General features: G+C 47.6%; 1 protein-coding gene across 1 annotated transcript in view; it reads left to right on the top strand.

Moving 5' to 3' along the window:
• Window positions 1-22,721, top strand: part of LOC141213014 (uncharacterized) — a 903,379-nt gene that overhangs the window by 361,046 nt on the left and 519,612 nt on the right. Inside the window, 2 exon segments of the mRNA XM_073665145.1 lie at window positions 12,884-12,988; window positions 13,096-13,194. Of these exon segments, the coding sequence (XP_073521246.1) occupies window positions 12,884-12,988; window positions 13,096-13,194 (204 nt within the window).

Below are 22,721 nucleotides of genomic sequence, written 5' to 3'. Positions count from 1 at the left end.
AGGGCCAACCCCCAGGCATAAGACCATCAGGCCCATCAAACTGGCGTGATAAATACGTAGGGGGATGTCCAATATTGCCTGTGGTACTGGATGGCATTCCTATGAGTGCCCTACTAGACACTGGGTCACAGGTCACCACCATCCCGTACGTGCTCTTCAAGCAGTACTGGAATGATTCGGACATAACCCGCTACCCAGACGATGACCTGAGTATCATCGCCAGCAATGGTCAGCCCGTGCCCCAGGTGGGATTCAAGGAGGTGACCATTAAAATCGGTAAAGTCGAACTGGCTGCACAAGGACTGATTATAGTGGACATAGACCGTCATGAGAGTCACCCTAGAATCACCCTGAGAACCAATGTAATTGAAAATTGTCTTGCAGAGGTGATTCTCATTTTACAGCAGGTTGCCAAGAACGCCAGTTCCGGCCAGCAGCGTGTGCTCCAAAAAGAGATCCGGGCACTGATGAAGCGGCAACAGGTGGAACTATCTGGTGGTGAGATAGGTAGCGTGAGAATGTGTGACCCGTTCCCTATTGCCATGCCCCCAAAAAGTGAGATGATGATTTGGTGCCGGGCAGCTATTGGTCTAAGAGGTAGAGACTACCAAGCAATGGTAGAACCCGTCTACTCAGACAGTAGGCCCACCATTTTGACAGCACGGGGGGTGGTCGATGTACGCCATGGGAGGGTGCCCGTTCGCATCATAAATATCGGTGAGAGAGAAGTACACCTGCCCCGGTATGCCACGCTAGCTAAATTGTTCACCATAAACCAGAATTCTGTACAGGCCGTGGAACCCTTGCCTCCATCTCAACCAGAGGAAGGTAACGGCTCTAAGAAACCAGCGGGGGACTGGTGTCAGCAACTACATCTGGGTACCGACTCCACTCCTTCACACCAGAAACAAGGAGTCTATCGGGTGGTTCAAGAGTACGAGAGAGTGTTTAGTAAACACCCGTTAGACTTCGGGCGAGTAAAGGGGGTAGAACATCACATCCCCACGGGAGACCATCCTCCCATAAAGGAGAGATACCGACCCGTACCCCCTGCACACTACCAACACGCCAAGGGGATGCTTAGAGACATGAAGGAGGCTGGGGTAATCAGAGACAGCTGTAGCCCCTGGGCAGCTCCACTAGTCTTAGTGAAAAAGAAGGACAACACTATGAGAATGTGTGTAGACTACAGGAAGGTCAACCGTATCACACACAAAGATGCGTACCCGTTACCAAGGATAGAAGAGTCCTTAGCTGCATTAAAATCTGCTAACTTCTTCTCTACTTTGGATCTCACTAGCGGGTACTGGCAGGTTCCTGTAGCAGAGGCAGACCGGGAGAAGACCGCATTCACCACCCCGATGGGTCTCAGCGAATTTAACTGCATGCCGTTCGGGCTCTGCAACGCACCAGGAACCTTCCAACGGTTGATGGAATGCTGTCTGGGACACCGGAACTTCGAGACGGTCCTGTTATACCTGGACGATGTCATCGTCTATTCCAAGACCTACGAGGACCACCTGAAACACCTGGCAGAAGTGTTCGAAGCTCTGGCAAACTACGGCCTAAAGGTGAAACCCTCCAAGTGTCATCTCCTGAAACCAAAGGTGCAATACCTGGGACACGTGGTGAGTGCTGACGGAGTGGCTCCTGACCCTGATAAGATCACCGTGATTAAGGACTGGCCAAGACCCTCCAGCATAAAGGAAGTGCGGCAGTTCCTCGGGTTGGTAGGCTACTACCGAAGATTCATTCCCGGTTTCACCAAAATGGCAGCCCCTATGCAGGACCTCCTGATAGGTCAATCTCGAAAAGCCAAAAACCAGAAGCCGCCCTTCAGGTGGGAAAAGCTGGAAGAGGAGTCCTTTTGCCAGCTGAAGATGGCCCTCCAGTGGGATGAAATCCTGGCATATCCAGACTACAGCCAGCCCTTTATCCTCCACACGGACGCAAGTAACATCGGGCTAGGAGCCGTGCTGTCCCAGATCCAGCAAGGAAAAGAACGGGTAATTGCTTACGCTAGCCGAAAGCTACGACCCACCGAGAGGAACCCTGAGAATTATAGCTCATTCAAGCTGGAGTTCCTGGCAGTAGTGTGGGCAGTGACCGAACGTTTCAAGCATTACCTTGCCTCCTCCAAATTCATCGTGTACACAGATAACAACCCGTTGACACACCTGGACACTGCAAGGCTCGGTGCTCTGGAACAGAGATGGATGGCTCGCCTGTCCAACTTTGAATTCACCATCAAATACCGGGCAGGATGCTCAAATGCCAACGCGGATGCCCTGTCTAGAATGCCGAACTTACCGGACGTAGGGGAAGATCCAGAAGATCTGGAAGAAGTTGAGCTCCCTGCGTTCCACCGTCATGGGATTACCCTGTATTCCAACCGTGTGAAGGACAGGCGCTCCGCGACGTTCAATCCCTTGCCCCACTACAACTGGGCGGAGACGCAAGACAGTGATCCTGCAGTCCGCCTGGTGAAGGAAATGCTGACCCAAGCCGATGCCAGTCTGGACCCAGACGCCCCAGAGGAGACTAAGCAACTGTGGAAGGAGAAAAGTAGGCTGTTCCTCTACAGGGAGAAGTTGTGCCGGAGAATGGTTAATTCTCGAACGCATGAGTTGACCTGGCAGGTAGTGGTCCCCAGACGAGACGCGGCTATGATTCTGGAGGCATACCACAACGGAGCAGGACATTTCGGGTGGAAGAAGCTGGAGTTCTTATTGCGTGAACGGTTCTACTGGGTAGGCATGAGAGGAGCCATCGAGAGGTGGTGCAGAAACTGTGGACCGTGCCACCTAAGAAGGAAGGACCGTGCCAGCCAGAAGACTCCCTTGCAGCCCATCATCACCCGACAGCCACTGGAACTGGTAGCCCTGGACCATGTGAAACTGGCTCCAAGCAGATCTGGGTATGTCTACGCCCTCACAATCGTAGATCATTACTCCCGGTTCCTGGTGGTGGTCCCGGTCAAGGACTTAACGGCTCAAACAGCAGCTAGAGCCTTCCAGCAGCACTTCTGCCATCCACACGGGTACCCGGACCAAGTGCTGACAGACCAAAGGCCAGCCTTCGAAGCGGAAGTCTTCCAGGAGTTCTGCAACCTGTATGGCTGCACGAAGATAAGAACAACGCCCTATCACCCACAAACTAATGGACTCTGCGAGAAGATGAACCAGGTGGTGATAGACCTCCTGAAAACATTGCCCCTGGAAGAACGCAGTATGTGGCCTGAGAAGCTGCCTGATCTGGTGGACCTATACAACCACATCCCTGTAGGTTCTACCAACTGTACCCCGGCTTACCTAATGAGAGCGAGACCTGGTAAGCTGCCTATCGACCTGGATATGGGAGTCCTGACGCCCGAGGACACCTCGCCAGAGGCAGACTGGGATACAGGGCGGCAGCAGCAGTATCGGAAAGTGCAGGAGAGCGTGGAGCGAAGTCTGTCTCAAGCTAGAGAAAGGCAAGAGAGGGCTTATAATCAGTATGCTCCCGCTGTTCCCCTGGTACCTGGAGAGCAGGTCTTGAAGAGGAAAAGACGGCTCCACAAGTTGGACGACCAGTGGGAGAAGGACCCGTACACCGTACTGCCATCAAGCCATGAGAGCCCAAAGATTTGCGTGATCAGTAAGGATGGAGGAGAAACCACAGCCGTTGTCTCCAGAGACCACCTGAAGAAGTGTCCCGAGCAGCTGCAAAGCCCTGAAGAAGAAGATCAAGAAAACCCTCGACCCGCAGAGGAAAGGGAAGAAATGATCAGGACTGTACTCGGAGACTTCCCCCGGTCTTGGACACAAGTAAACGGTGCTGTCGTGGTACCCGTCCTCACCTTTCTCCAGCCAGCCCCGCAAGTGCCTACAGAAGAACCAGTAGAGCTGGAAGAGCAGCCGGCCCAAGAGGCAGAAGAGTCCACACCAGCAGTACAGGAGGATCAACCCTCTGCTAGTAGTGAGCCTGCCGTGCCCCTAGTGAGCCAAAGAGTGCGCAGAAAGCTGCCCAGCCTGCCCATAACACCTCCTACACCCTGTAGTGCAGGACCAGTTAGTGAGCTCCGTAGGTCCACTAGGGTTACCAGAGGCCAGATGCCCGTACGTTGGAGAATCTAAGTTGGCTAGTTGCTTTAACTATTTTATGGTTACCTGTTTTGTTGTAGCCGTTGCTAATTATGTTTTTCAGTTGCAGATTTCTTTATATGGACTGACAGGTTATGGACAGTGAGTAACCGGAACTCTGTTGTAAATATGTTTGGAGCGTAACCCAGGAATGGACTACAGACTGTTAAAGACTCAGGGCAGGACAGACCCCTACCTGGTTACGGCTCCCTGTTCTTTGGTGAAATGGATACCCTTATTGCTTCCCGGTTACGGACACGCCGTGACCATCTCATGTATTTAATTGTTATTGTTTATACCCTGTTATGTTTAGTCCGGGAGTACTAAATTTCACTAGGGGGGAATGTGGCACCCCAGGGGTCTGGTTTCCACAGTAATAGCAGTATTACGTCTGTGAGCAGGTGGGAGGTCTCCTGGGCAGGAATCCTAAGCATGCCACACCTCCTGCCCAGTCCTGGGAGGGGAAGAACTTCCCCTATATGAACTGGGGCTGAGGCAGGGTTAGAGAGAGGAGTTCCAGACAGAGACGGAGTCTGGTCTGGACACGCAGAAACAGGGACAGATAGACATCAGGAGCTCTGTAGGAGCCAAGGAGAAGCGCCAGGGGCTGGAGCTGTGCAGAGCTCGCCCTGGGAGAAGGTACTAAAACCGGACACAGGAGTCCGAGGCTGTGGGGACTAAGATATACCCAGCAGCAGAATCCATCCGGCAGGGGATTCCAGGTCCTCTGGCCATAAAAGCCCGGAGGCTCAGTCACAACGAAGGGACCAGCACCGCCACCCCGGAGCGGAGGCTAACAGGAGGCCCCAGGTCACCAGCCATACGGGTGAGCACCACACGGTATACCCAGGGACGTGGGCTACTTGTAACCGCCGAAAGCAGGGTAGCCAGGAAGGGTACAGACTAACGGGAAGGCCTACAACTCCACCTGGCCAGGGGAACTCCGGCTTACTCGCAGACTAACCAGGCCCCAACTACTAGCCAGTACTCCCGGGGGAATTTGCCTTGTACCATCAGTAAAGGCCCTGAACTGTACCCTCGCGTTTCCGTGCTTCCTTGTCGCACCGTTAGTGCTGGGACATCCACACCATCACTCCCAACATCATCCACATCCGCTGCCCTGAGGCCATACCTCTCCCGTTGGGGGTTATATCAACAATGCTGCACACCTATACCACCGGCCTCAGCGGTCTGCCCTGCAGCGGCGGTTTCATAACCGCATTCAACGGGTGGCGTAGTCGGACACTAATACCATCATACCAATAACCGCCACTAAGTTTGACCACCCTGGGCGCGGACCGGGTCACCGCCACACGAAGACTACTACCCCCATCGGATCCGGCTCCGGGTATCCCCCGCGCGCCGCACTACAGCACTGGCCCAGGGGGTGAGTCAGGGGCATAGCTAAGCGGCTACCTGGTGTTCACTGCAGCTCCAGATGGTGGATACAGGCTGAGCTGCAGGTAGCTGCTGGGCACCACTCCAAGGCAGATGCCTTTGCTGCAGCAGCTGACCCCAGAGGTCAGGTTAGCTGACATAGACTAGGGTTCTGTTCAGAATAATAAGTACAGTTCAGGATCACTTCAGAATGGTTACTGACAAGGACATTCAGATAGGGAAACGTTCTGATACTGGCCGCACCGGGACCAGGGGACTTTGGGAACAGGATGGGCCACACCAGAACCAGGGGACTATGTTCAGGCTCTGGCTGCATCAGGACCAGGGGACTTCGGGGACAGGACTGGCAGCACCAGGACCAGGAGACAATGTACAAGCGCTGGCCGTACATGGACCAGGGATTCAGGTTCAGGACCTGCCTATGCCAGAACCAGGGATTCGGGTTCAGGACATGGCCACACGGGGATCAGGGGTTTGGGTTCAAGACACCGGTCACACCTGGACCAGAGGACCTAACAACTCACTAGTAGGGGAGGCTACATACTAATGAAAGCTGTTGCTTTGGAGACTCCTTAAGGGAGAGGGAGTCTTTTATACAGGATGACTCCCAGCAATAGGCACAGAGCCATCTAGCAGGTGAACTCATTATGCTAAATACATCTCAGCAACAAGCTGATTGTGATGTCGCTATATGTGCACACTGCCCCTTTAAGAGTTGGGGAGCGCCCGCACACACCCTAGGCACCCCGCTAGGACTCTGAACAGGACAGGAAGTAGGAAAAAGGGGAACGCGCCGGGTACCACGTCTCAGGGACCGGGCGGTGAGTAAGCCGGTGTCCCTGCATGGAGGGAGAAGGGGACACAGTGTGTACATTTAGGCCTCAATTTATCAAAGTGATTCGTAAATCGCTTTGAAAAGTGGCAACGTTTTTGTGACTTTTGGTGTTTTCACGCTAGTTTCCAGTTGCTGACTGGAGTAAGATTTGTGACAAGCCACACAAAAGCACCCACCACTTTTTAGATGCTCCTGATTCATTAAAGAGTTAGATAATTGACCCCTCTACTTCTTTGCACCATCAGGAGTTTTAATTAGTAGGCAATATATTTTACTATTTTCCTTTTGTCTAGATGCCATGAAAAAAATACATAGCATCAGATAGTAGAATATTTCCTGTATTTTCTACAAAAGGCACATTTTCTTAAAAAATCACAAAGATAACATGGTTATTTTTATTGTTAACCATATAGTGTTACAACAGAGGAGATAAGGTTACAAATGAGCGTGGCCCTCAGTCAAATATTTGAGCTTGCATAGAACTACAAATTATCATTAGGATGTTATTTGCATGGTGTAAGTTTCCCCAATGCATTCTAATAAATCTTGGTGAATTTTAATTAGGTAGATCTATCAACCGTGCTTCACGGAAACGTACGTCCATTATTATAAATTGAAAAGCATTTAAAAACTTGAAATTACCTTATCAGGGTTTGTAATTTCCTCCGGCAAGAGTGTGTAGAGAGGATGGATCTGTGGTAAGATAGACCAGTTCTTATGGTATCGTCGTATGACAGGCAACTCGTCTTGGCACAAAATGATAAATCTTCAAAAATCTATTAGCAAATGTGCCATGTACTTGGCTAGCAGGAGATAAAATAATTAGTCTACAAAGATGGGTAATTATTATAATTTGGCCTGTTGCTTCATTTGATGGCTGTTTATAGAACATAATTTAGACATATTTCACAGGAATGTTTGTTTTTTCTGTGCTGACGTTCTAATATGTCTCTATCAAATGATCTAACTACATAAGGAGAGAAATCAAAGAAGTTATGTTTACAGCCATGGCCAAAAGTGTTGGCACCCTGAAAGTTGTTCTACAAAATGAAGTATTTCTCCCAGAGAATTATTGAAATTACACATTTTGTTATACACATGTTTATTTCCTTTGTGTGTAGTGGTATAACACAGAAAAAAAAACAGAGAAAAAAAGGCAAATTGGACATAATTTCACACAAAACCCTGAAAATGGGCCGGACAAAATTATTGTCACCCTCAACCTAATATTTGGTTACACACCCTTTGGAATAAATAACTGCAATCAATCACTTCCTATAACCATCAACAAGCTTCTTACACCTCTCAACTGGAATTTTGGACCACTCTTCTTTTGCAAACTGCTCCAGGTCTCTCATATTTGAAGGCGCCTTCTCCCAACAACAATTTTAAGATCTCTCCACAGGTGTTCAATGGGATTTAGATCCGGACTCATTGCTGGCCACTTCAGAACTCTTCAACGCTTTGTTTCGATCCATTTCTGGGGGCATCTTGAAGTATGTTTTGGATCATTGTCCTGCTTGAAGACCCATGACCTATGATGCTAGGATGCAAACCCAGCTTTCTGACACTGGGCACTACATGGTGACCCAAAATCCTTTGGTAACTTCAGATTTCATGATCTCTTTTACACAGTCAAGGCACCCAGTGCCAGAGGCAGCAGAACAACCCCAAAACATCTTTGAGCCTCCACTAAATTTGCCCATAGGTTCTGTATTCTTTTCTTTGTAGGCCTCATTTTGTTTTTGATAAACAGTAGAATGATGTGCTTAACCAAAAAGCTCTACCTTGTTCTCATCTGTCCACATGACGCTTTCCCAGAAGGATTTTGGCGTACTCACATACATTTTGGCAAACTGCAGTCTAGCTTTTGTATGTCTGTGTCAGCAGTGGGGTCCTCCTGGGCCTTCCGTAATAGTGTTTCATTTCATTCAAATGTTGACAGATAGTTCACGCTGACACTGATGCAGGACAGCTTGAATTTCTTTGGAACTTGATTGGGGCTGCTTATTCACCATCCGGACTATCCTGTCTTGCAACCTCTCATCAGTTTTTCTCTGCCGTCCACGTCCAGCGAGATTAGCTACAGTGCCATGGGTTATAAACTCCTTGATTATGTTGCACACCGTGGACAAAGGAGCTTCAAAATCTCTGGAGTTGGACTTGTAACCTTGAGATTGTTGATATTTTTTTAACTATTTTGGCTCTCAAGTCTTCAGACAGTTCTCTTCTCTTTCAGTTCTCCATGCTTAGTGTAGCACACACAGACACACAATGCAAAGATTAAGTCAAATTCTCCCATTTGTATCTGGTTTCAGGTGTGATTTTCATATTGCCACACCTATTACCTACCTCATGTGAGTTTGAACGAGTATTTCATGCTTGAAACAAATTTGTTTGCCCACAATTTTGATGGCAATAATTTTGTTCGACCCATTTTTGGGATTTTGCATCAAATTCTGTGCAATTTGCCCCTTTCTATCTGTTTTTTTGTGTTGTCCCAATATACACAAAGGAAATAAACATGTTATAATAAAACATGTGTAATTGATACAATTTTCTAAGAGCAATGCTTCATTTTCTGGAACAATTTCAAGGGTGTCAACACTTTCGGCCATGACTGTATATAGGTTATCATTTCTAAATTGCTGTAATTGAACATACAGTGATTGGAATATGATATTTCTTCCATACATGAACAAATGTCAAAATAGAACTTAAAAAGTAACTGAGATATGTACAGTAAGGGTAAGGGTATGTGTGCATATTAAATAATTGTTGCAGACTTCTCTGTATCAAAAACGTGTCTCTTGTAATGAAAACGCTGTATAATAAACGTGCGCTTTGCTTGATTTTTAATGTTTTTTTTCACATTGTTTAGAATGGGTGAAAAATGCTGCAAAAATGCTGAATGAATTGACATCCTGTAGGTTTAAAACTGCTTCAAATCTGCAAGAAAAATATAAACAATGTATTCACTATGCTGGTACTAGGAAATCCTTCAGTTTCAGGAAAAAATGTGATAATAACGCAGCAAATACTCCACGTGTGCACATACCCTAATGTTTTTATGGCAAGCACCCTAATGAAATTTAGTAGCAACTTTAGGATTCTTTTGTGCTTTCTCTTATCTGAGAGAATCACGACGACTATGCTATGCACACTCTGATCAAACTCTGATCAGAATCTGATCAGAGTTTGATCATAGTGTTATCTGATTTTCTCAGCTGAGGAAAAAAAAATCTCCATCTTCTCCATTCGGTCAATCTGTGAAAATCAAATCGAGGTCATCCGAGTGCTGTCCAATTTTTTCCATGCACCCATAGACATGAATGGCCAAGTGCGATCCGAATATTGGACATGTGCGTGGCCCCTTAGAATAACATTGGTCCAAGTGCGGTCCGATGTTTTGTCGGATTGCACTCGGACCGAAAATACACGAGCATGAGCCCTTCTTCTGACAGAACAGGAGTTGCTCATATGGAACGGCTCTCCATTTTGGCTCATAGATGGAAATGTAAATCCCCTCTATCATATCGATATGTCATAATAGAGTGTATGGACAGGAGTTTTGATACTTTTTAGATGTTTTAAGATATATATTTGCTAATTTTTCTATATGTCCAATTTCAAGCTTCATGTAGAGATGTTCAAAACTTTTGAAAATTTTGGAGTTTATAGCAGCAGGGCTGATTCTAGCTGTTCTGGCATCTAAGACAAAAATTAAAATGGCGTCCAAAAAATATATCCTTAATAAAACAAAAATCCACAAACCTATACAATCCCATTTTTCCTTTTCTAGCTTAAATATATAATACCAGAAAATAATGAGCTGGTTCAGTATGCCTTCAATTTTGAATTTATCCCCAACAGTGTCACCAGCAAAGCACCCCCACACCATCACACCTCCTCCTCCATGCTTCACAGTGGAAACCAGGCATGTAGAGTCCATCTGTTCACCTTTTCTGCGTCGCACAAAGACACGGTGGTTGGAACCAAAGATCTCAAATTTGGACTCATCAGACCAAAGCACAGATTTCCACTGGTCTAATGTCCATTCCTTGTGTTCTTTAGCCAAAACAAGTCTCTTCTGCTTGTTGCCTGTAATTAGCAGTGGTTTCCTAGCAGCTATTTTACCATGAAGGCCTACTGCACAAAGACTCCTCTTAACAGTTATTGTAGAGATGTGTCTGCTGCTAGAACTCTGTGTGGCATTGACCTGGTCTCTAATCTGAGCTGCTGTTAACCTGCGATTTCTGAGGCTGGTGACTCGGATAAACTTATCCTCACAAGCAGAGGTGACTCTTGGTCTTCCTTTCCTGGGGCAGTCCTCATGTGAGCCAGTTTCTTTGTAGCGCTTGATTGTTTTTGCAACTGCACTTGGGGACACTTTCAAAGTTTGCCCAATTTTTCGGACTGACTGAACTTCTTTTCTGAAAGTAATGATGGCCACTCGTTTTTCTTTACTTAGCTGCTTTTTTCTTGCCGTAATACAAATTAGGACTATCAGCTGTGTATCCACCTGACTTCTGCACAACACAACTCATGGTCCCAACCCCATTTATAAGGCAAGAAATCCCACTTATTAAACCTGACAGGGCACACATGTGAAGTGAAAACCATTTCCGGTGACTACCTCTTGAAGCTCATCAAGAGAATGTCAAGAGTGTGTAAAGCAGTTATCAAAGCAAAAGGTGGCTACTTTGAAGAACCTAGAATATCAGACATATTTTCAGTTGTTTCACACTTTTTTGTTAAGTATATAATTCCACATGTGTTAATTCATAGTTTTGATGCCTTCAGTGTGAATGTACAATTTTTAAAGTCATGAAAATACAGAAAAATCTTTAAATGAGAAGGTGTGTCCAAACTTTTGGTCTGTACTGTATACTGTACAATAAGTGCTCATTACATAAATGTAATATTAAATGGAATCTGACACAAGGTGGTTTAAGCTACCTATTCTGAGAGCAGCATGATGTAGGGGAAGACACCCTGATTCTAGCAATGTATCACTTACGTTAAAACTCTTTTACCTACTAAATCTATCTATTCTCTGAATGCTGAGTGCTGTATAATCCCGTCCACATCACTGATTGGCAGATTTCTTTGAATACTGTGCATAAGCTGAAAGCTGCCAATCACTAGTGGGTGCGTAGTTTGACTACATGGCAGCAGGTCTACTTGTCCTCTAGTGATAATCTCCTGCTGATAAAACATTGTTTTTATAAAAACTACACTAAGCAGCCCAATAAGTGATACATCACTGAAATCAGGATCTCTTCCCCTATATTATGCTGCTCTCAGATTAGCTAGCAAAAATTTGGTGATATATTCTCCTTAACACAGAGATACACATACAGTCTTATACATACATTCAGGAGTAACTGGAGTGTTGTTTTACAATCACTGTAATTCAAACAATGCCGGCCTGCACAGAATGTAGTGATGCTACAGCTGGCTGGCTAGAGCTTGAGCAGGACTGCTCCTGACTTTAGCCAGCCAATGCTGCAGCATCACTATGTTCTGCGTGGGTGGTCGTTGCCTGAGTAATGTCTCTAAGGGGTCGGCACAATCCTCCTGCTACAGAACAAAACAGCATGAGATTGTAGCTGACTGGATGACTAGAATCAGGAGCAGGAGAATTATGCCGTCCTCTGAGGGATACTTCAGTCCACTACATGAGGTGAGAAGCTCATCACACCTCATGGCAGATTCGGCATTGAATGGAAGGTGTTTAGTAAAATAGACATGATGGTTAGTTTCATTGATGGCTAATTCTTTTTCACTTTTATGAAGTACACAGCCCCTCAATTGCTTTATTTCTTGAATACAAAACAATGTTCACTCGTACACATAGTAATGATCTAGGGATTTTGAGTGGGGAAACCATTTGAAGTCAGACAGAGCATACTCAGGGGCAAAACTGTAGGGTTTGCAGAGGAAGCATCCACATCTAGGCTTTGGACACTCTGGGGGCCCAAAAGTCCATGTGTCATATAAGAAAACGCTAGTATTGTAAATGTATACATTTTATATTGGAGTCCAGCAACTTCATCTTAATCCTCTGACAGTAGTTTTTTTTCCAGTAGTAGTTGCCAAATTTGGTAATCTCAGAATAAGTGTGGGGTAGCTGTTTATCTCATCAAAATTGACCATTTTGGAGTAGTGTAATCAACCAAGTGACAGGAACTTGAGCCCCCTGAAGATTCTAAGGCTAGGTTCACACACTTACAGTGCTCTTCTCTCAGCACTACGTCAGAAAAAAAGATTCTGACAGAAATCCCGACAGATCCATTCACTTCAATGAATCCAATGAGGTCACTTTGGACACTGTCGCTCCTCCGTCCTGAGAAAAAAAGTTTTTCTGTGATCTTAACTTCATACGTTCTACTGTATATTTATATAGTAGAGGTAGTGGTGGGAAAGGGTGTCATCAGTATATGATTATTCAGTTTTCTTTGAATTAATGGACAAATTAAACACATACATGATCACTGATGTGTATCATCTCTTTTTCTCCTTACAGGATTTTCAAATGTTGCCGATTTGGCGCAAAAGCTTTGTGTTGTAATGGATTCTTTCTCAAAATTATATGATGCAGAATTGTTGGCCTATGTGACGTCTGTAAATGGTGGGTGTTGTAAAATATATACAATAAAGTTACCATTTATTTTTCCATTTTATTGAATTGTTTTAACATTGATTTTCTTCCCCTGTTCTTATTTATTTTATTTGAAGGAAAAAACTATGGCTTATCAATGGCAGAGCTCCACAATCTGCTTAATGAGGCCAGCCAGACTCTCAAATATCTGCATAAATGCCACATGGAGAGCCAAGGTAATTTTACTCTTTACATAATTTTTTGCAGTAATCTGCATTGCTTTTATGAAATCCTCAAACGCAAGCAAATAAAGCAAACCATAGAAATACATTCTAAAAATGATAATGTTGTTAGGATCCTTAATATTTATTCCGTTCTTAAAGAAGTATTCAATATGTAATATATGATGGTTAATACAAAATTTTATGGCATTCATGCTGGCAGGTTAGGTGCTTGAGACAGATATAACAGCTAGTTTGTATAAATCAGTCTATCTAACAAGATCAAGTAGTCAAGTAGAGTTACAGTGTGGGTCATGGAGAGGGAAAAAGATGGCCATAAAAAAATTAGACTGTTTTTTGAGTTTATGGCTCTAATAAAGTTCAGTGAGCCTAGTACAGTGCTGAATTCTCTAATCACAGTAGAGCTAAAAAGCAGCCAAAACAAGGCAGGTGGCATATCAGAGACAACCTGTTTTAGCCCCTTAGTGACATACAGTATGACTTAATTTATGTCATATGCCAGCTCCCTGACTTTGATGCGGGCTCGCAAGCTGAGCCAGCATCTTTCCTTGCAATTGATGGTTGTGATATTCAGCCATTATCTGACTCTGGGTGCAATGGAGCTCCTCCCGTGACTGTTAACCAGCTTCAGATTTTGACAGCGACATTTACTGTGTACCAGCAGGGGGGCACATCATTCTATGTACCCATTGGTGCTCTCATGATGCAGTCATGGAGTGCTGATAAGTTGCTGTGACTACCAGGGGTCTGTTGAAAACCTCCTTGCTTCTCATGATGGTACTTCTGTGGAAGCTAGCCTGTAGCTGGCATTCATAGGAGACCGTGATTTACGCTGAAATATTACTGTGCATAGTACAAACGATCGGATGATCGCGGGTTCAAGTCAAGTTCAAGTTTCACTTAAATAGCTGTCGATCCAATATAAAGACAGCTAGAGTCTACCAAAATGGGATCTTTCCTAAAAGAGCAGCTCTTCACATTGGCTTATAGAGGAAGATCCAGACTTGCGTTTCCTTTATGAGACAACCACTTAAAGGAAAAATATAGAGGCCGTAGGCATTCTCTAAAGGGCATTTGTTTATAATATGTAACTTTGATATTTGACTATAGTTGAGCACATTGATTAGCTGAGAATTATCTTTGAGTTGAATTTCCTCAAATTCACTGGTCTCCATGCATTTACAGTGGGGAAAAAAGTATTTAGTCAGCCACCAATTGTGCAAGTTCTCCCACTTAAAAGGATGAGAGAGGCCTGTAATTGACATCATAGGTAGACCTCAACTATGAGAGACAAAATGAGAATACAAATCCTGAAAATCACATTGTCTGATTTGGAAAGAATTTTTTTTCAAATTTTGGTGGAAAATAAGTCTTTTTTCAATTACAAACAAGCAAGATTTCAGGCTCTCACAGACCTGTAACTTCTTCTTTAAGAGGCTCCTCTTTCCTCCACTCATTACCTGTAGTACTGGCACCTGTTTGAACTTGTTATCTGTATAAAAGACACCTGCCCGCAACCTCAAACAGTCACACTCCAAACTCCACTATGGTGAAGACCAAAGAGCTGTCGAAGGACACCAGAAACAAAATTGTAGCCCTGCACCAAGCTGGGAAGACTGAATCTGCAGTAGGCAAGCAGCTTGGTGTGACGAAATCAACTGTGGGAGCAATAACTACAAAATGGAAGACATACAAGACCACTAATAATCTTCCTCGATCTGGGGCTCCACACAAGATCTCACCTCGTGGGGTCAAAATAATCTCAAGAACGGTAAGCAAAAATCCCAGAACCACACGGGGGGACCTAGTGAATGGCCTGCAGAGAGCTGGGACCAACGTTACACAGGCTACCATCAGTAACACACTACGCCGCCAGGGACTCATCCTGCAGTGCCAGACGTGTCCCCCTGCTTAAGCCATTACATGTACAGGACCGCCTGAAGTTTGCTAGAGAGCATTTGGATGATACGGAAGAGTATTGGAAGAATGTCATATGGTCAGATGAAACCAAAGTAGAACTGTTTGGTAGAAACAGAACTCGTCGTGTTTGGAGGAGAAAGAATGCTGAGTTGCATCCAAAGAACACCATACCTACTGTGAAGCATAGGGGTGGCAACATCATGCTTTTGGGCTGTTTCTCTGCCAAGGGACCAGAATGACTGATCCGTGTACATGAAAGAATGAATGGGGCCATGTATCGTGTGATTTTGAGTGCAAACCTCCTTCCATCAGCAAGGGCATTGAAGATGAAACGTGGCTTGGTCTTTCAGCATGACATTGATCGCAAGCACACCACCAGGGCAACAAAGGAGTGGCTTCCTAAGAAGCATTTCAAGGTCTTGGAGTGGCCTAGCCTGTCTCCAGATCTAAACCCTATAGAAAACCTTTGGAGGGAGTTGAAAGTCCGTGTTGCCCAGCGAAAGCCCCAAAACATCAATTCTCTAGAGGAGATCTGCATGGAGGAATGGGCCAACATACCAGCAACAGTGTGTGCCGACCTCGTGAAGACTTACAGAAAACTTTTGACCTCTGTCATTGCCAAGAAAGGATATATAACATATAAGTATTGAGATGAACTTTTGTAATTGAACAAATACTTATTTTCCACCAAAATTTAAAAAAAAATTCTTTCCAAATCAGACAATGTGATTTTCAGGATTTGTTTTCTCATTTTGTCTCTCATAGTTGAGGTCTACCTATGATGTCAATTACAGGCCTCTCTCATCTTTTTAAGTGTGAGAACTCGCACAAGTGGTGGCTGACTAAATACTTTTTTTCCCAATTGTAATTATTTTGCCCTTTGATTCACGAGGATGCAAAATAAAAAATGTCCAGCACGATTTCACATACTGATGAAGACTCAGTCTGAATAATAATCCAAAGATTCAAGTCAGATAATATAGTGTAACGGGTCTGGGAGGTGGAACCTCTGAGCTACGATACAAAGGGGCAGTTCTTGTAAGGAAGCGGGTGGCTCCCAGGGTAGGCGGGCAGGTAGTCACGGCAAGTGACGGGGACAGTCTCTGGGTAGAAGGGCAGGAGGTCACGGCAAGTGACGGGGACAGTCTCTGGGTAGAAGGGCAGGAGGTCACGGCAAGTGACGGGGACAGTCTCTTGACAGGCGGGTGGTCACGGCAAGTGACGGCGAAGCCTCCAGATAGGCTAGCAGGCGGGTAGCAGGTGGACACTCCCAGGTGAGCGGGCAAGAGTCTCTGGACAGGCAGGTGGTCACAGCAAGTGACGGCAGAGCCTCCAGGTAGGCTAGCAGGCAGGTAGCAGGCGGACGCTCCCAGGTGAGCGGGCAAGAGTCTCTGGACAGGCAGGTGGTCACAGCAGGTGACGGCAGAGCCTCCAGGTAGGCTAGCAGGCAGGTAGCAGGCGGACGCTCCCAGGTGAGCGGGTAAGAGTCTCTGGGCAGGCAGGCGGTCACAGCACGTGACGGCAGAGCCTCCAGGTAGGCTAGCAGGCAGGTAGCAGGCGGACGCTCCCAGGTGAGCGGGTAAGAGTCTCTGGGCAGGCAGGTGGTCACAGCACGTGACGGCAGAGCCTCCAGGTAGGCTAGCAGGCAGGTAGCAGATGAGCGCTCCAAGGTGAGCGGGCAATCAGATCCATAGACAGACTGGCAGGGCTGGTAGGCAGACTGTCGGACTGCAGGAATGCAAGTAGATAGACAAGTATCAGGCAGGTATCAAGCAGGAATCTGGCAGGTAACTGGCAGGTAACTGGCAGGTAACTGGTAACGGGACCTGAGGGCTGAAGCAGAGTGATAGGCTATGCAACAACATTGCTCGGGCACCTCCATTTTGGAGGAGGTGCCTTATATATGGTGAGGTCCTCCGGCCATTGGCCGGGGACTCCTTAGGACGGCGCGCGTGGCCCCTTTAAGGGAGGGGGAGCGCGCGCGCCCTAAGCACAGTGGCTGGGAAGCAGCGCGCGCTGCCAGCAGTGCGGGAGGAGGACGCCGGGCACGGAGCGGAGAGGTGAGGGGAACAGCGTCCCTGCCTAGCAGGAGGCAGGGACGCCGACGCTACATATAGGAATGTGCTGTACCTGCATAATCAGTGTAACTGTGATATATTGCAGTTACAGCACCTTACTAACAGCATTTTTTTTAAATCTTATCTTCCACTTCCGCACTCTTGTCCTCCTGACCTGTTGGCAACTGTGTCTCATCATCATCTACCTCTTGAGACACTAATTTCCGCTCCCCCCCCCCGTCATCTTCTTCTGACCGTGGTTGCTCAAATATTTGGACATCACTTCACAATCTCCTCATGTGCCTCTTGAAACAAGCAGGGCGAGAGGCCAGAGTCAATAAATGGAAATGTTAAGAGCTCATCGGAATGTCCGAGTGTGGGATCACTTGTCTCCTGGGACTCACCATGGTGTGAGGAAGAAGGATCAGAGTGAAGATTATGTGGTCCAGACTCCTGGCTACTGAGACTAGACTGTGTGGAAGACAGGGTGGTGCTGCGAAACACACTGGAAGCATTATCTGCCATACAAAGACCACCTGTTCGCACTGTTCTGGCTTCTAGAGTGGTGTCCCTCACCTCCCTGCAAAGTAGAACAGGAAGCTAGGTCTCGTGGATGAGCATGTTTGTTGTGCTCCCTCAGCACTCACAGTTTCAGTTGGCCCATGGCCATGGCCTCGGGCTCTACATGATCCATCAGCACGTCCACTTCCCCGTCCCTTACCACACACCTTGCGCATTTTAAATTAGTTATATAAACTTTCCGGTATTAATAGGGAAAAGAAAATATGCAGCCCTGAAAAGAACTTTTGTTTTTAGGTTGCAGCAGCAGTATACCTGTAGAAGGACTTTAAGGCAATAAACCCTGCCTATATGGCTCTAATCCAAAACTTTCCCTCATCCCTAAACTAAATGAAGGTAACAGCGGTTTTACTAGAGAAACAACTTTTGTTTTAATGGTGCAGCAGCGGTATACAAGTACTGCAATAGCAATATTAAACACTGCCTATATGCCTGCCTTAAAATAAGCTCTCCCTCCTATAACAACTCTCCCTGAACTGCTTCCAGAGGAGACTGTCCCGGGCATCGCGTCACCGGGCCTTATATAAGAACCAATGACGCGATGCGGCTGGCCAATCATAGTAATGGCAGGCGCAAAACATGCGAGGCAGGGACTCGACCATGGTACTCCAGCACCCGCATTACTCAAGCGTACCTGAGCACCCCGATGGTCGATCAAGTATTAATCAGTGCCAATCACGCTCGCTCATCACTACCCACTACAATACCAGTCACGGTGCAGCATCATACTGCCACATACAGAGCATTTAGATCAGAGCAAACAGATCTTTCTAGAATTATTTCCGCTTTGCTCAGAAGAGAGGGATGTGGATAGAATATCCTTGCAGCACAGTAACTATGTACAAATCTCTGTTATTTCCACATGTGACAGGCAGATATTACACAAGAAGACTGAGCGTAGGATATGACTGTTGAGTTATAAGGTATCACGAGATCTGCACACACAGCAAAGTACATGATGCTCATGACGCACCCCATGGCCCGTGGAGTGCTCGGTAGCCGGGCCGTTCGGTGCTGGGGGATGTCACGGTGGCGGTGACCCGGTCCGTGACTCAGGGCGGTCAATTTAAGGGGAAAGTAAAAGGGGAATAAAGTTTATAGAGATAATGTTCGTGACGCCACCTGTGGTATGCGACTATATGGGGCCGCCGCTGCGGTACAGATCCTCTGGAGCTGATAGTGACGCAGCAAAGTTGGTTCAGCTCTCCACAGGCAGAGCTTACCTCCAGGGCAGTAGATAGTGATTTTATGAGGTAGATGTTGCTGGTGCGGTGTAATGCAGGGCTGGTGATTGTGCAGCAATAATTCCAGGACACAATGGGATGCAGTCTTCAAGGTTTACTCACAGTTGTTCAAGACTACAGGCTACCAGGGCCAGTGTGTAACCTCCCACGTCGTCCCGTGTTCACCAGGGAAGGGGTTCAGCAACTCTCAAGTCTCTCAAGAGTGAGTACTTAAACGGGACCCCACTTTATGTTCCTTTCACGGTCATCTTCCCTGTGCTGGCTCTTGCCCTCCTGCCCTGCACCTCACGATCAGTGTCCCAAGCCAGTAGCCTCGGGTCTTGTCGGGCGACGTGCAGTCCCCTGGACCCTATGCGGCCACCTTTTCGGCGATATAATCATGGTGGTTGGCTGCTGCTACTTGCAAATACAGCAGCCTCCGGTTATCTAGCTGAGCCTGATTATTCTCCACTAGTTTAGGGACTGGTCCCCTCTGCAGCCTGATCCCTCCATGTCCGTGTAGATTCGGATGCACGGGTGGCTTCCTGCTCTCACTGTGCTCCTGGGATCCCCTCTGATTCTGGAGCCTTCCCTCTGCTCCCGTCCTCTCTCTCTTTTCTCCTGGGTGTCTCAGACTGGGCCCTGCTCTTTTCTCCACTCCTCCTGAGCAAGCTCCTCCTGAGCTCCTGCTCCTAACTCTCTCTCCTCTGACTGAACTCTGAACTGTCTGCTTCTAGATTTTTTCCCCCTGTTATACTCTTCCTGACGGTGCTCCCCGGAACTGCTTCCTCCACCCACACCTACTACATGGTTACACCCTCCAGCTAGGGACCAGGGAATGTGCTTTCCCTTAGGAGCAATCTCGCCCTTCCCTACTGTTGTGGAGTGTGTTGGATGCGGGTGTGTGGGTCCCGGGTAGTACTCCTTCCTTACCTAAGAGTGGGGTACCACACCTCTGGGTGAGATGCAGTACCGCTGTGGCGACTGAACCCACAGGGGCGCCACATACCCCCCCGTTAAACACAGCACGTCCACGGGCTGGAACAGAGCAAAACAAATTTTTAAGACATACAAAATTTTTGATGCATTACATATAAGAATAACCATAACTCTTTTTCTTCCCTTTATGGGAGGCACTTTCCTTGAACGTTACATGTTATTATATAAAACTTTTATAACCTTTTCCTTCACATATATCTAAAACATTTTTCATATAAAACACATTTTCAGCAAGCTACAATGAGATCTGTAACCAGGTGTCCATCTCACTGGAGAAGGTGCAAGTGGGGGGACCTGTCCACAACAAACCCCCAATGTATGCCCTGGGCGTGGCTGCAGGGCATAACTGATCCAGTTGTTGGACCATGTCTTCAGCCACGCCAAACGGGTTTTTGTTCGGTGGTCATGATAAAACCAACAAGAAGCACTTTAAGAAGTGCGAACTATGTACAATGGAATGTTTTTTGGCTGTTCACCGTCCACAACCTAAGTGTCCTTGTACCTTTACCGGGTACACTTAATAAACAAATGGACAAACTTTTTGAACACACACACAATAATTATTGCAATACCCTTCCGGGTAACTATATACAGTTCTTTTTTTAAACTTTTTAAGTGAACAGTTCAGTCTCAATAGTGGTGTCCCCTCCGGAGAAGTGTTTCACCGCTGTATGGCCAAGCCGGGTCATCAGCCTCAGACGGCAGAGGCATGTCCTCCTCTTCCATCACTCTGTGCACGTGGAGGGCATACCATCCACACTGTCCCTTATGCCGGGTGCAGGTAACCCTGTCGCCAGGGTATAGATCCCGTCCGGAATGTCCTTGTTGCAGGTGGGATTCCACGTCACGCTTGTTGACAAAGAGATCCGTGGCCATTTGCGGTTCCCTGATGAAGCCCCATCCAGCTTCCAGGTCAAATTTGACCACGATCCCCTCTGTGCGTGGACTGGGTGTGGCATGCTTGGTTTTGCGGGCCCGGGTTTTAGCTTGCATATTGCGGGCCTCCATTGCCTCCCAGCGCAACCACCGTTCTCGCCGCTCTGCCTCTAGTTTGAGCAGTTCCCGCCGGCAGTGCTCCTCCCTGTGTAGGGCTTCTGTTTGGGTCTCCCTGGGGAATCCCATCAGGTCCCTCCTCTCCTTCCTTCTTGCGGGCAACCGGAGGTGCGGGAGCGGGCAGCAACAGGAAACTCTGGTCTTCAATTTTCGCAGACCAATCCCATTCGGCACGTCCATACACCCATTCGGGTGTGGGGGCAGGTGGTTCCTATAGGGGTCCAGGAGCGTCTCAGCGCTGTCGGCACCCGGGGCAGGGATGCTGTTATTACCTGCTCCTGCGGCCGCTCCAGTACTGCACGTCGCCTCCAGATCCAGGATAGGCTCCGCCGGGGCTGGGATACTGACTGTGGAACGCAGCGGGGACTGCTGCCGGGTCATCAGCTTCTCCAGCAGCTCGTCCTTCCATAGCACGATGGCGGCCTGCTGGGCCTCTTCCATTCGCCGGCCCAGCTCCTGTACCTCGGTGCGGAGGAAACCAGTATCCTCCAGGGACAGCTTGGTGAGGACTCTCTCCAGGTTGAGGGAAGATTCAGTTGGCTGCAGGCCACGGGCGGGAGTCTGGTGCTTGTTTCCGTCCATGTTGCCTGCCGGGTGCGTTCTGTCTCCACTGCCTGTGGCCCCGCCCTGTCTGTAAGGTTTTTCTTCTCCTCTCTCCTTTCTGGGGTGGTTCCATAGCAGCTTGCTGTCGGCCACACCTGGGGGCGGCTTCCCCAGACTGATGGACAAGTCTAGGTATATGGCCACAGGTGCATGGGGCGGGCTTCGCTTTTGGCGCCATTCTGGGACCCGGCCCATAATGGGAGGTTTCTTGTCATCCTTAACCACACACATAATGGCGCCCGTTCTTCTGGGGTGGGCGCTGCTTTCAGTATCAAACACAGTCTATAGGCGCACAGGACCCGTGATAACGGGTCGGTTCATCCTGTTCGTGACGCCAAGTTTGACGCGCCCCCTGGGCCGTGGGGTACTCGGTAGCCGGGCCGGTCGGTGCTGGGGGATGTCACGGTGGTGGTGACCCGGTCCGTGACCCAGGGCGGTCAATTTAAGGGGAAAGCAAAAGGGGAATAAAGTTTTTAGAGATAATGTTCGTGGCGCCACCTGTGGTATGCGGCTATATGGGGCCGCCACTGCGGTGCAGATCCTCTGGAGCTGATAGTGATGCAGCAGAGTTGGGTCAGCTCTCCACAGGCAGAGCTTAGCTCCAGGGCAGTAGATGGTGATTTTATGAGGTAGATGTTGTTGGTGCGGTGTAATGCAGGGCTGGTGATGGCACAGCAATAATTCCAGGACAGTGGGGTGCAGTCTTCAAGGTTTACTCACAGTTGTTCAAGACTCCAGGTTACCAGGGCCAGTGTGTAACCTCCCACGTTGTCCTGTGTTCACCAGGGAAGGGGTTCAGCAACTCTCAAGTCTCTCAGGAGTACTTAATCGGGACCCCGCTTTATGTTCCTTTCACGGTTATCTTCCCTGCGCTGGCTCTCACTCTCCTGCCCTGCGCCTCACGATCAGTGTTTCAAGCCGGTAGCCTCGGGTCTTGTCGGGCGACATGCAGTTCCCTGGACACCTTTTCGGCGATATAATCGTGGTGGTTGGCTGCTGCACCTTGCAAATACAGCAGCCTCCGGTTATCTAGCTGAGCCTGATTATTCTCCACTAGTTTAGGGGCCGGTCCCCTCTGCAGCCTGAT

Source organism: Phyllobates terribilis, unplaced genomic scaffold, assembly GCF_046119375.1.
Source record: "Phyllobates terribilis strain yellow unplaced genomic scaffold, ASM4611937v1 Scaffold_2__4_contigs__length_985480577, whole genome shotgun sequence".
Taxonomy (NCBI): domain Eukaryota; kingdom Metazoa; phylum Chordata; class Amphibia; order Anura; family Dendrobatidae; genus Phyllobates; species Phyllobates terribilis.
Note: the sequence above shows the minus strand (reverse complement) of the source record. Positions and strands in the feature narration are given on the sequence as shown.